Raw genomic sequence first — 14,656 nt, 5'->3', positions numbered from 1 at the left:
CTGTGGTAGGGGCTGATTTCTATATTCTGCTGACCAGTGGGTGGTTTTTTTTTTTTTTAATAGCTCATGTTAAATTGCTCTAATAAGTTATGACAAAACTACATTTTGCCATTCCTGACTGAGGACACATTTTACATTTACACATTTATTGTATAAAAGATTAGATTGTTTTTGCTAGTCTCCTTTAATATTGAAGTATTTTGGGGGCAGCGAGGTGGCGCAGTGAATAGACCACTGGCCCTGGAGTCAGGAGGACCTGGGTTCAGGTATGACCTCAGACACTTAACACAAAAAAATAGCCATGTGACCTTGAGCAAGTCACTTAACCCCAGTTGCCCTCCAAAAAAAAATATTGACGTGTTTTTGAAAGTAACTCAGTATAAACCTTGCTGTCACAGAAAGTCAGAGTTATATTCCTTTCAATGTGTTTTCTCTACAGGATATCCTCACAGATCTGTCAGCTGAAAGTGAGAGCCTGAATTTAGAATGTGAGGTGCAAGATTGTTTTGCACATAAGGTATATGCATTGTGATTTGTGGTCTGGCATATCTCTCCTATTAAAGAGATACTCAAAAGGTCAGTTTATGTAAGAATACTTGCCTCCAGCCCAAGGGGTTTTGGCTAAATTCAAATCCCCTTCTAAGAGAATGGGCATCTACCTAGAGGTTAAGTCAGTTAAATTGGGCAGGGTAGAAGATATACACAGAAGAGTCACATCTTTGGTGGTGTGTTCTGCTGGCCAGAGAAGTGTGTGATCCTAGAGGAATGCAGCATTCATGTAGTAAATGGAAAAAGGCACTTTGATGAAAATAGGCCACTGATATTTGTTCAGAATTATAAGATGGAAGCTTGTATAGGTTACAGTAGTCTTCATTTGACCCATTTTTTGTTTCCATGTGCAGAATATGTTTTCAGTTTGATTAACAGTTTTTTACTTATTTTAGAAATCTTACTTTTAATTTGTGGTAAATAAGAAAAAAAAAGTAGTTTTGAGTTATTTCAAATTCTTTAAATTTAATTTCAAAAGGAAACACAACTGTGTCATGCCTTGCTGCTTAAATTAGCATTGAAAATATTCAATGTCTATCAAAATAATATCCTCTTTTTCTAAACTAGTAAACTGCATCGATGTTTTTGAATTTGAAAAAGTCCATTTTTCTTTTTCTCTAGCCTTTTGAATGCTTATTGGTTCTGAAATTTGTGAAAGATTGTAATCAAAATCCCCTGGGTGTTTGCATGTACCAAAAATGGAAAGAAATTTTAAATTAAGCTTATACATACTGTAGCAAAGATATATACTAAAATGCATGTACAGATAGTCTGTCCACCTAACGAAGAAAACTTCTTTGGATCTCCAGATCTTGAGTTGCTTTAGCCTCAGTTGTTAATTTCTTACTGGTTTGGGTCTTTAACTAAAGGCATTACCATTTTTTGCTATGAACTTGATAAACATCACCAAACCCACACTTTGTTCTGTAAAGAAGAGTCAAAGAGGATGTCTATGAAACTTAGGGTTTTTTTGTTTTTTACTTTTTTTTTGGAAGGGCAGGGCAATTGGGGTTAAGTGACATGCCCAAGGTCACACGGCTAGTAAGTGTTAAAAGTCTGAGGCCAGATTTGAACTCAGGTCCTCCTGACTCTAGGACCGGTGCTCTTAACACTTACTCGCCGTGTGACTTTGGGCATGTCACTTAACCCCAATTACCCTGCCCTTTCCCCTCCAAAAAAAAGCAAAAAAGTAACAAATACACATGACACAGTAAGGATGGCATCCTACCCTGCTTGTCCCTGTACATTTCTGAAATTGCTTCTGATCTCTTCTATGTATTTTTATAATGTGTTATTGTTGATCTTCCTATTTTTCATCATTTTGACTACCCACTCACTCCTTCCTACAGCTTTCACCTTTCTCAAGATAAGAACCTTTCTTTGTAGCAAATAAATAAAATCAAGCAAAATAAATTTATACATTCAGTTAGGATTGAAAAAATTCATGTCTCTGTACCTCCTGTCCATCACCTCTGTGCCAACAGGTGGGATGTATGCTTCATCATTCTGTAGTTATGATTGGTCATTGAAATGATCAGACTTCTTAAAATTTTCATTTTTTTCTTTACATTGCTATAGTTATATAAATCCTGATCTGCACACTTCACTCTGCAGTAGTTTGTATAAGTCTTTTCAAATTCCTCTGAATCTTTCTCTTTTGTCATTTTTTTACACCATAAAAATATGTCATTACATTAATATACTATATTCAGCCATTCCCCACTTGATGGGTACACACTTATTTTTTCTGTTCTTTGCTACAACCAAAGGTGCTACTATAATTTTTTTTAAAGGTGGATATAGGCCTTTCCTTTTTTACTGAATGTTGACACCCAAGAGTATATAGGTCACCTCTGCAAACATTTCCCAGGTGTCACTAGAAGTACACAACTCTTAGGTCTGATAGCCTTGTGTTTCTTTAAGTGGTGATTGCCTTTTCTGTAGGGCCTGGTTGTTTACTGTTTTATGCAAAAAATTATACAGCTATAAAATTTTGAGAGTTGAAAGAGCCTTAGAAATCATCTACCCAAATCCCACATTCCGTGAAGGAATTCCCTTCACAACATCTCCTAACAGTCAACTTTAACACTTCCTGTGATGAGGAACTCATTCCTTTGTGGGATAGTTCTGATTTATTAGAAATCCTTATTTAGAGAGAATCTCCCCTCTCTTAACTTCTTTTTACTGGTTCCAGCCCTTCTCTCTTGCCAGTACACAGAAGGCACTCAATAAATGTTGTGACTGTTGATTCGATTAGAACACTATATTTTCATTTTACATCAAGATTCCATTTCCAGTGTTTGTTTTCATAAGCATGTATGTATGGAGCAATTGAGATGATGAAGACACAGGGTTAGTAGGCCAGCTATGGGATGGATTTGAGAACACAGTGTTTTTAAAAATCAAATCATAGCTGAAACTTCCTCCTTTGGGGATTCTAATTTTTTTTCTCCTCTCTGGACTTCTAGGGGATTTCTCAGGCTGCCAGATATGTTTACCAAAGATTGATCAACGATGGGATTTTGAGTCAAGCATTCAGCATTGCACCTGTGAGGTTTATTTTTTTTTTAATATCAGATTTCATTGAGCTCCACTTTGGCACTAAGTCTTTTGATCATAGGTGTTTTATTGTAAGCAAGAAAATGTGTGTTTTACCTACTCACTTAGATTCTGCTTTTTTTTTTTTTTGGTGTGCATGTGTGTGTGTGTGTGTGTGTGTATGTGTAGGAATACCAGCTTGTTATAGTAGGTCACAGCTTGGGGGCAGGAGCAGCTTCTTTATTAGCCATCATGCTCAAAAATTCCTATCCAGAAGTCAAGTGTTACGCCTTTTCTCCCCCGAGGGGACTGCTAAGGTAATCATAGAATCATATATAATAGTATAATCATACTAAGATGGCGTCTTTTGCCCTTGGCCTTCACATCCAGGATAACAATTGGATTAAAAAAAGAAAAATTTAGAGGGGTGAAGGAATTTTAATAGATCTCATATCTGACTGTATTTCATAATAACTGATGCAGTTAGGATGAGTTAAATAATGATGCAGTTAAGATGAGTTAATCATTTCGTAAAGGAAGATATAAATAATTACACATATCTTCTCCTTGAAATAAATAAGTTCTACACTGGGTTTTTAATTAATTTAGTGAAGAAATTATTTTTAGTTATTGTTGCAAGTAATATATTGCAGTGGGCACTATATGTTATTGAAAGATAATTCAGGAGACCTAATTCATAGGCTTATAGATGAAAACATTAACTAAAATGGTTTAAGTTGGAAGAATCCCCTAGAGGGAGATTTTACATCTACTTTGAATAGTTCAATATTGTTGGCATTTTATATTGCTTTATTGAAATGTAACCATTCGGGGCGGCTAGGTGGTGCAGTGAGTAGAGTGCTAGCCCTGGAGTCAGGACGTCTTGAGTTCGGATCTGGCCTCAGACACTTAACCCCCCCCCCCCCAAAAAAAAAAACAAAAACCTAGCCGTGTGACCTTGGGCAAGTTACTTAACTCCAATTGACCTCCAAAAAGCAAAAAAAGAAAAAAGAAAAGAAATATAACCAATCCATTGTTTAGGCTGTAGTATTCTTTACCTTTAGAAACTATCCATCTTCTCTAACTTTTGTGGGTACTGAAATTTCAATTCAGTTTTATAAATATATGATATTTATAAAATCTTAGGTAGGATATGTTAAAATGCAACTAACTTTATGTATTTATTTTTAAGCAAATCCCTTTCTGAATATTCGAAGAGCTTTATTGTATCACTTGTTCTTGGAAAGGATGTTATCCCAAGGTAAGGCTATTGACTGGTTTATAATTACATGGATACCTTTGGATCCAGGTTTTTATAGAGCTAAACTTCAGAGTTCTTCTAATCTTCTTTGCCCAACAGGTTAAGTGTGACCAACTTGGAAGATTTAAAGAGAAGAATACTTAGAGTGATAGCTCATTGTAATAAGCCTAAGGTAATTTGATAATGTGACTTATAAATCCTCCTTCAGTTCCCCAACAAACATAATTTTTAGCTAGACATGATAATATATGGAGATATTAGAGGGAAATTTACAACTTAAAATTGAAAGATTTTTCTAATGCTCTTGAAAAATCCTTCCTATCTTTGAACTACAAGGTATTTTTATTGATTCCCATCTTACTGTCCTGTTTCCTAATCTAGAAAATGAATGAGTTGGACTAGAGTTTAGCTCTTCTTAAAACTGTGGACTGTGACCCACAGTTTAACAAGTACTGAAGAAAAAGTTTAAGAAGCCCTGGACTACATCACCTCAAAGACTCCTTCCAACTATTAGTAGTCTGTGATCATATCAAAATTATTTATGTGACTTTTTTTGTCTGGTATTTAGAGTAACATATCCCCAAGACAGTACTATGAACTAAATTAGGTTGAATAATTAGTTCTCAGATGGGTGAAGTATCACCACTTGAAATGATTGATATGGAATTGATTTTGGTTCACTTGTTTTGCCTTTTGTGCAATTACTCAGCCATGTATTATGATTGAATTGTAGGATCCAGAGTCTTCATAAGTTTTCATATAATAAAACATAAATATTAAGGTATCATGTAGTAATCTTTCTCATGTTTTTGGTTATAATCCAGTATAAGATCCTGTTGCATGGATGTTGGTATGAACTGTTTGGAGGGGATCCAGATAACTTCCCAACAGAGTTGGAAGGGGGAAACCAGTTAGACCTGACTCAGCCTCTGCTGGGAGAGCAAAGTCTGTTGATACATGAGTCACCTTCATACAATGTTTTTGATGAATCTCCTAGAGAATCCCCAACTAGGTATCCTCATCTGTATCCTCCTGGAAGAATTATCCACCTTGTTGAAGATGACATTTCAGGGAGGTGAGTATTTAAATTAAGTTAAGTAATTAAAGCTATCTATAGCCATAAGAAAAAATATTCTAGCTCACTATTGATTGGAGAAATGCAATTTAAAACAGTTCTGAGGTACTACCTCATATGTATTAGATTAAATAATAGGACAGAAAAGGTAAATGACGGATGATGGAGGGGATGTGGGAAAAAAGAAACATTAATGTACTGTTGTAGGAGTTGGGAATTGATTAAATCATTCTATAGAACAGTTTGGAACTCTGCCCAAGGGGCTGTGGAGCCACGTACACTCTTTGACATAGCAATACCACTACTAGGACTATATTTCAAAAGAGATTTTTGAAAAGGAAAAGGACCTATATGTACAAAAATATTTATAGCAGCTCTTTTCTGGGGATAAAGAATTAGAAATTGTGGGGCAGCTAGGTGGTGTAGTGAATAGAGCACCGGTCCTGGAGTCAGGACCACCTGAGTTCAAATCCAGCGTCAGACACTTAACACAAAAACTAGCTGTGTGACCTTGGGCAAGTCACTTAACCCCAGTTGCCCTTCAAAAAGCAAAAGCGAAAAACCCCCAAAACTCCTAATTTGGGGCGGCTATGTGGCGCAGTGAATAGAGCACCAGCCCTGGAGTCATGAGGACCTGGGTTCAAATCCAGCCTGAGACACTTAACACAAAACTAGGCATGTGTAACCTTGGACAAATCACTTAAACCTAATTGCCCTGCTTTCCCCCCTTCAAAAAAGGCAAAAAAAAAAAAAAGAATTAGAAATTAGGGAGATGCCCATCAATTGGGAAGTTGCTGAAAAAGTTATGGTATGTGATTATGATGGAATACTATCATCCTAAAGAAATGATGAGAAGGATGCTCTCAGAAAAACTTAGAAAGACTTGCATGAGTTGATGCAAAGTGAAATACGCTGGGTACAAAGTAACAGCAATATTTTAAGATGGTCAGCTGTGAAAGACTTATCTCTTCTCAGCAATACAGCAATCTGTGACAACTCTGAAAGACTTAAGATGAAAAATGATATCCATCCCCAGAGAAAAAACTGATAGTGTCTGAATACAGATGGAAGGAACTTTTTTTTTTCACTTTATTTTTGTTGAGTTTTTTTTGTCTGTGTTTTCTTTCACATCATGACTACTATGGATATGTTTTACATGACTAGACATATATAACCTGTATGGAATTGCTTGCCTTCTCAATGAGGGGGAGTGGGGAGGGAAAAAGGGAGAGAATTTGGAACTCTAAACTAGGGAAAAATTGAATACTGAATAAATATTAAAAAAAGGAAAACAGCTTAATGAAAACATTAATTAATATTATATGCATGACTATACAAATAACGAATAGCATATGCCACAGTTACACTGCTTGCCATATAGTTTATTTCAGATGGGAGAGCCAGGTGGTTTTAACATAACTGGTAAATGGTATCGGACTTGTGGAGCCTATCATCAGTAATAAATACACAACATTTTTATATTGTCTCCTCAGAAAGAGCCAGGTTCCCAAGATTTGTTTTTATTTTGAGGTTAGCTCAAGTTATATTTGCATTTGTTGAGAGCTTATTTTGTTTTTCTTATTTTCAGGTCTTGTTGCTGTTCTACTTCCAGATATAGTGTAAAATGGGCAACTGAAGCAGAATTCAGCAAAATTCTTATAGGCCCTAAAATGTTAACAGACCACATGCCGGACATCCTCATTAGAGCCTTAGATAGTGTAGTCTCCGAGAGAGCAACTTGTATTCCTTGTCCAACACAAGGAGACTTTAATACTAATGTAGCATAACCATAGCTATTGGAAAACAACAGTATTTTTCATCATATTTTGGATATTCCAGGGACAATTGACTGATTTGTATTTGAATAATTTATGAAGAAATTAAAGATTGGATTTCATCACTTTGAAGTGACCCGTTACCTGGGATTTTGAAACTACTCTTTGAGGAAACTCCTGTGTGAGGAAGAGTGACTAATGGAATGAACCTTAATGACATTTTTAACAGAATCAGGTATAAAAGGAGAAAGCACTGGAAGTAAGATAGAAACTAAGCACCTCCAGACATGAAAGTAATCTCAGAAGAGCCTATAGAAAAATAGTTTTGGAGACTTAAAGAAGGATGTGACTGCTTTCTTTGTCAGCCATGGAATAAATTGCTTCACTCCAACAGCCATTTTAGAAGGGGTTCATTATAATTTTGGCTAAAATTTAGTGCAAGAAGTGGAAGTTGGTATCCTTATTATCCTGTCTAACAGCCATATCTTAAGTCATGAAATTTTTCTGCAGGGATTAATTACCTGAGATACAACCCCTTTACTAATAAGGCTTGTATTGTCTCAGAAGTTTAAATTTATATTATCCTTTTCCCCCCCATTTTTTAATCATTGATCAACTTAGTCAAACCCATGAAAAGGACAAAAAAAAGAAAATCTCCATAGGAATGTGTTAAAAGTTTCAATAAAATACTTCCTGTGTGATCCTGGCCAAGTCATTTAACCCTGATTGCCTCCTCCCACCCCCCAATTTTTTTTTATCAGTAAAAAGATTATCCTCAGGGAAAGGTGAGCCAAATTACTTTCAGTAACCCCTTAGATAACATTGAACTCTCTATGTAGAGAACTCTTCCTGGGAATCCTTTTGGAAGCCACCTTTGCCAGAGACTTCTGCTGTAATAGAAGTTCCACCCTAAAGCTGTGGGAGAGCAGGAAGGAAGATAGTGCATAGGGCAGGCAACACTGTTCCCTTTTCTACATCATTTGGACTTGCTTTTCATTTTTAGGGCTCTCCCCAGTATCAATAAAATTGATATTTGTAAATCTTCTTTCACATAAAACTCTTTTGTAGTCAACTGAGGTATCTGTTGGCCCCTCTTTGGGGGCCAAGGATCATAAAAACAAAGAGAAAGCACTTACATATGTTACTACAGCAGTCACACAATGATGCACTTTTCTATGGAATTTGTTTCCAAGAGGTTAGAACCAATGTTTTACTCTGTGTTCAAGCAATTATGTTTTGCATGTGTTTATACTGTACTATTGTAAATAGAAATAAAGTCTTAAGAATTTTTATGAATATGACATCTTCAAAGGCAGACTAGAAATGGAGTAGAGGCTCTAGATTTTATAAGAGAACCTCCCATCCACATTCTGGAGTGTTCCAGAAGGGCAGTGTTCTCATTACAGTTTATTTATAATCTCTACTCTTCCTTTTGCTGCTTGATCCTGAAGTAAAATTTCTGCTCTTTATGACTTCTTTTTTAAGGTGGTGGTTTTAACACTGGGTCTGCTGTATAGGTAGTAGGGTCACCTTAGGGGCATCTACATTCCCTTCAAAAGTATTGGAAGGAAGCCTAATAGCCATCTAGTACAACTCATACCCAAAATGGAATCCTCACTACCACATCTCCATTAAGTAGTCATCTATGCTTGAAGGCATTAAATGAGGAGGAGCCAATTACCTTTGGAAACATTCCATTTTTGGATAGATCAAGTTGTTGATAAATTTTTCCTGACATAAACCAACATTTACTAAATTAAGTGCCTACTATGTGCCAGGCACTGTGCTTAAGAGATGCAAGGACAAAAAATGAAAGAATCTGTGCCCTCCAGGAATTTGCCTTCTAATGAGGGAGATGACTTTATTTATATATGCAGAATATATACAAAGTGAATTAGAGGTATTTTTGGGAAAAAAGATCCTGGAGGCTTCATGCAGGAAAGGATTCATGTAGAAAGTGGTACATGAGCTGAGTTTTAAAGCAAACAAGGGATTTTGAGGTTAGTAAGTAAGGCAGATATTTCAGGCATGAGATAAAGAACATGGAAAAGCCAGATAGATGAGTCATGTGTGAGGATAACTAAGTCATTATGTCTGAAACTAAAGATGTCACACATACAGCTGCAGTATCTTGGAATGTGACCAGAACTAAATTAAAAAGTAATTGGGAAATTTAAAAAAAAAATACAGTAGAACAGATACTATTAATAGGTACCTTTTGAAGTCAAAATGTGTTTATTAGGGACCCTTATTATGGTTTAGTGCCCCCCTTTCCCCTTTTGTTTGAGTTTGACACCAGTGGTCCAGATTATCTATTTCAGGAAGGGGAATAATGTCAGGAGGATGGTAAATTAGGTTGGGAACAGGATATTCAGGGCTTTAAATGCTAACAGAAGATTTTATATTATATTTTGTCCACTTGGGAGCCACTAGAATTTCAGTAGGGAGGTGGCCTGGTCAGATGTGCAGTTAAGAAAATCACTTGGACAGCTATGTGGAGAATGGATTCCAATGGAGAAAGATTTGTAAGACCAGTCAGGCTCTTGGAGTAGCCTAGGAAAGAGGTAATAAAGGCCTGAGCCAAGGTGGTAGCTCTGAGTGGAAAAGGGGACAAATGAGAGAGCGAAGGTAGAAATGACATTTGGGAAATGATTGAGTTTCTGGGGTGAATGTGGAGTTGATGACCTTGAGGAAGAGTTGATGACATCCTTGGGAGGAGGGGTGAGGTTTTCAAGAGGGAGTGGTGGAATGGGAACTGTTTGGATATAGTGAAGTTCAGGTGACTGCCATTTTGAAATGCCCAGTAGGTAGTCCATGATGTGGGGAGATAAAAGGATGAAGGCTAGGTATGTAAATGAATCTGTGAGTCACCTGCATAAAGATAATAATTGAGCTCGTGACAGCTGATGAGGTTACTCAGTGTAAAAAGAAAAGTCTGAATTTCTCTTTGCTCCTTGTCTAAACAAAATAAGTTTAGTTTTTTCCCTCCCCCCTTTTGTTCCAGAAAAACTTTCTAACAGAGCTATTCAAAAGTGGTATGGACTGTCTTCTTGTAGTTTTTCCTAGCAAAAGCCTAATGATCACATTTTCTCCATGTTCTAAATTATTTAAGTTAAAGTACACATACATGCGGCTGCTAGGTGGCACAGTAAATAGAGCACCAGTCCTGGAGTCAGGAGGACAGGAGTTCAAATCCAGCCTCAGACACTTACCATATAAACTAGCCGTGTGACCTTGGGCAAGTCACTTAACACCAACTGCCTTATCTTTCCCCATCCAAAAAGCAAAAAATAAAGTGCACATACTTTCTGTTAACAAATGGCAAACTATAAAATTAAAAGCATGGCCCACCAGTCGAAATAATGCTAAGATGATTAACTGTTTTGATGGGAAAATACCATGGGAATGGGGGTAGTATTTGTTGGGAAGGGATTGGTGTCAAAATATAATGTAGCCCCTTCCCTCCCCCCCAAAAAATCTTGGTGGTGGGGAAGGATGACTACTTAACTGTTTTCTGTCAAACACTTTTTCTGCATATTTTGAGATAATCATGATTTCTTTAGTTTTGTTACTGATATGATCAATTTTGCTGATAGTTTTCCTAATATCGAACCAGTCCTGCATTCCTGGTATAAAACCTCAAGATAAGTTGTAATCGCTTTTGCTAATGTTTTACTTAAAATTTTTGCATCTATATTAGGGAAATTGGTCTACAATTTTCTCTGTTTTGGCTCTTTCCAGTTTAGGTATCAGCACCGTATTTATATCATAAAAAGAATCTTGTAGGACTCCACCTATTTTCCCAAATAGTCTATATAGTATTAGAATGAATTGTTCTTTAAAGGTTTGGTAAAATTCAGTTGTAAATCCAACTGGCCAAGGTGATTTTTTCCTAGGGAGTTCATTTCTTATTCAATTTCTTTTTCTATAGTGTGGTTAAGTATTTTATTTCCTCTTCTATTAATCTGGGCAATTTATATTTTTGTAAATATTCATCCATATCACTAAGATTGCCAAATTTATGGGCATACAGTTGGGCAAAACAGCTCTTAATTATTTTGATTCCTCTTCATTGGTGGTGAATTCACCCTTTTCATTTTTGATGCTGGTAATTTGGTTTTCTTTTTTTTTAAATCAAATTAACCAAACATTTGCCTATTGTAGTGTTTTTTTTTTTTCATAAAACCAGCTCAGTTTTATTAGTTCAATTGTTTTCTTAATTTCAGAGGGGCCAGAAAGTTGACTTAAGGTCTAACTAGCTACCAAATAAACAGCTTGAGGGACAAAACCATAAACATATAAAGATTAGTTGGGTAGTAGGGATGTACCTGGCATAAAGGGAGTGGAACAGGGGGACAGGGTAGGTTTTCCCTACAGATCAGTCAGGGTTAGTGTTCTCACTGGTCCAGCTTCACAGCCTGCCCTTCTTGAAGGACGAAGGAGCTCTTTATCATACTTCCATGGCTAACTGGTGACCAACTGACCAGGATGGTTATGGCATTAGAGAGAGGAAAGAAACAACTATTTAGCAGGAAAACCACTCCCACCCTGGGCTCTCATTTTCCCTTGGCTCACCTAAAGCTTCTAGGAGGCAACGGCATGCAGCATTCTTGGCAACTTCATGTCCACTTGTCCCCTCCTTTGTTACAACTACCCATATGAGGCCACTGAAAGGCATGGGGTGACCAGGAATCCCCACCTGGTACCAGAATTGGTGCCAGCCTGCAGGCCCAGCTCCCAAACACTTAGGAATATGGGCATGCCTAGGTGACTCTGTTGGTACAATGTCTGGGGATACAGGGGTCCCCAATTTTTCAGGTAGGGTCCTATGGCTGCTCTCAGTTCCCAAGCCCTGAAATAAAGGACCTTCAGTTTATTGTCGGAGTCATTGCTTCAGGTCACACTTCAGCCACTGTACTGTCACCTGCTCACCCTTCTTGGCCATGGCCACGGCCACAGCCTGGTGGGAGCTAAACCTGAGCAGAGCAGTTTGTGTGTTGGGGCGTGTAAGGTGCTTCCTGCATATGGGAGCCCAGAGGCTGCAGAGCCAGAAGCAAGGGAAGCAAGGGCTGATGGCAGCCTGTCCAGGATCAGCTTGAATTTCGCGATGCTCCGGCAGACCAGCAGTTGACCCACTCTTTTTTTTGTTGTTGTTGTTTAGTGGGGTTTTTTTTTTGTAGGGCAATTGGGGTTAAGTGACTTGCCCAAGGTCACACAGCTAGTTTTTTTTTTTTTGTTAAGTGTCTGAGGCCGGATTTGAACTCCAGTCCTCCTGACTCCAGCGCCAGTGCTCTATTCACTGCACCATCTAGCTGCCCTCCCACTCATTCTTTAGGATTAGATTATTTCGTTTCCAATTAATTTTTAGTCTGTCTTTCCATGGCCCTTTATTATGTGTAATTTTTATTGCATCTGAAAAAGATGCATTTAATATTTCTGCCTTTCTACATGTGAGGTTTTTATGCCCTAATATGTTGTCAATTTTTGTGTAGGTGCCATAAACCACTTAGAAAAAGGTATATTTCTTTATATCCCCATTCAGTTTTCTCCAAAGGTCAACCATATTTAACTTTTCTAAAATTGTATTCATCTCCTTAACTTCTTTCTCGTTTATTTTTGGTTAGATTTATCTAGTTCTGAGCAGGGGAGGTTGTTTCCCCACCAGTATAATTTTGTTGTCTTATTTCTTCTGTAACTCCCTTAACGTCTCCTCTATGAATCTGGGTGCTATTCTACTTGGTGCATATATGTTTAGTAATGGTATTACTTCATTGTCTATGATACCTTTATTTAGAAGGATGTGGTTTCCTTCCTCTTTTAATTGGATCTATTTTTGTTTTTGTTCGTCTGAGATCAGGATTCCTACCCCTGCTTTTTTTTTACTTTAGCTGAAGCATAATATATTCTGCTTCAGCCTTTTACTAGTATGTTTCTTGCAAAAAACATATTGTAGGATTATGGTTTTTAATCTACTCTGCTGTCTGCTTCCATTTTATGGGAGAGTTCATCCCATTCACTGTTATGTAAATGTGTCTTTTTCTCCATTCTATTTTCCCCTTTGTTGATGCTTTTCTCTCCTTTCTCCCTTTTCCTTCTTACTAGAGTTTTTCTTTTGACCACCACCTCCCTCAGTCTGCCCTCCCTTCTATCAGCCCCCTCCCTTTTCTTTCCCTTTTTTTCATACTGCTTCTTCCCTTCTATCCATCCCCTCCCTTTTCTTTTCACCCTTACTTCCTATAGGATAAGTTAGATTTCTATCCCTAACTGATTATGTTATTCTCCCCTTGAGCCAAATCTGATGGGAATAAGGTTCAAACAATGCTCATCTCCCTCCCTACTGTCTCTCTACTGTAATAGGTTTTAGTGCCTTTTCATGTGATGAAATTTACGCTTTTCTGCTTCTTTCTTTTTTTAGATAATTTCTGTTTTTAAAATTTATTTATTTTTAGTTTTCAACATTCATCTCCACAAAATTTTGAGTTAGTTTTTTCTCTTCCCGTCTTTCCCCTACCCCCCACCCCAAAACAGCAAGCCTATTGAATACCTCTTCCCCTAGTCTGTTCTCTCTTATCTCCTCCTCCTTCACCCCCCCTAACTTTCTAGTAGGGCAAGATAGGTCTCTATACACCAGTACCTGTATATCCTATTTCCCAATTGCATGTAAAAAACCACAACTTTTAAACATTTGTTTTTAAAACTTTGAGATTAGATTTTTTCCCCCTTTCTTCCCTCCTCACCCAACCCCACTGGGAAGAAAAGCAATTCCATATAGATTGTACATATAAATTGTTACCCAAATCTCCATAGTAGTTATATTGTGAAAGATCAACTATACTTCCCTCCATCCCACCCCCCCACACACACACTCCACCTTCTCCCTTGACCACATCCCCCTTAAAAAGTGCTTGCCTTTACCCCTATCCCAATCTGCCCCCCTTTCTATCCTCCCCCCTCCTATCCCCTACCCCTCTGTTATCCTATAGGGTAAGATACCCAATTGAGTACATATGTTGTACCCTTCTTAGGCCAAATTCAATGAGAATCAGGTTGTCCTATTCCCTTTCACCTTCCTGCTCTTCACCTCCATTTTAACAGTTTTCTCTTGCCTCTTTTATATGAGATAATTTACCCGAATATATTGCTCCCTTTCTTCTCCCAATAAGTTCCTCTCACCTCTTAATTTTATTTTTTAGATATCATCCTTCATATTCAGCTCATCCTGTGCCCTCTGTCTATGTATACATGAACATACAAATGCCCACACTCACATATATATGTATACATATACATCCTCCTATACATACATACATATGTGTGTGTATATATATGGAAAAACCATAATTGTACAATATATTTATATATACATTATAATATATTATATTCTATATATAATTATATATTATATTCATATATACATTATAATATATTATATTCTATATATAATTATATATTATATTC

At 37.1% G+C, this 14,656-nt stretch overlaps 1 protein-coding gene and 1 pseudogene across 1 annotated transcript in view; one reads left to right on the top strand and one right to left on the bottom strand.

The window, feature by feature from the left end:
- The window catches only part of DAGLB (diacylglycerol lipase beta), a 56,356-nt gene extending 47,860 nt beyond the window's left edge, over positions 1 to 8,496 (top strand). The window contains exons 9-15 of the mRNA XM_069084917.1: positions 440 to 517; positions 3,018 to 3,098; positions 3,277 to 3,404; positions 4,280 to 4,348; positions 4,448 to 4,520; positions 5,173 to 5,423; positions 7,012 to 8,496. Coding sequence (XP_068941018.1) covers positions 440 to 517; positions 3,018 to 3,098; positions 3,277 to 3,404; positions 4,280 to 4,348; positions 4,448 to 4,520; positions 5,173 to 5,423; positions 7,012 to 7,210 — 879 coding nt within the window. The 3' untranslated portion in view covers positions 7,211 to 8,496. The remainder of the gene's footprint in view (positions 1 to 439; positions 518 to 3,017; positions 3,099 to 3,276; positions 3,405 to 4,279; positions 4,349 to 4,447; positions 4,521 to 5,172; positions 5,424 to 7,011) is intronic.
- Positions 8,497 to 11,723: 3,227 nt separating this feature from the next.
- The window catches only part of LOC138159010 (dead end protein homolog 1-like), a 7,671-nt pseudogene continuing 4,738 nt past the window's right edge, over positions 11,724 to 14,656 (bottom strand).

Source organism: Petaurus breviceps, unplaced genomic scaffold (assembly GCF_028583685.1).
Source record: "Petaurus breviceps papuanus isolate PSGF00001 unplaced genomic scaffold, PetGlider_PUasm1.0 175, whole genome shotgun sequence".
In the NCBI taxonomy this organism is placed as follows: Eukaryota; Metazoa; Chordata; class Mammalia; order Diprotodontia; family Petauridae; genus Petaurus; species Petaurus breviceps.
The sequence above is the reverse complement of the archived record's forward strand: the minus strand, read 5'-3'. Positions and strand labels throughout refer to the sequence as shown.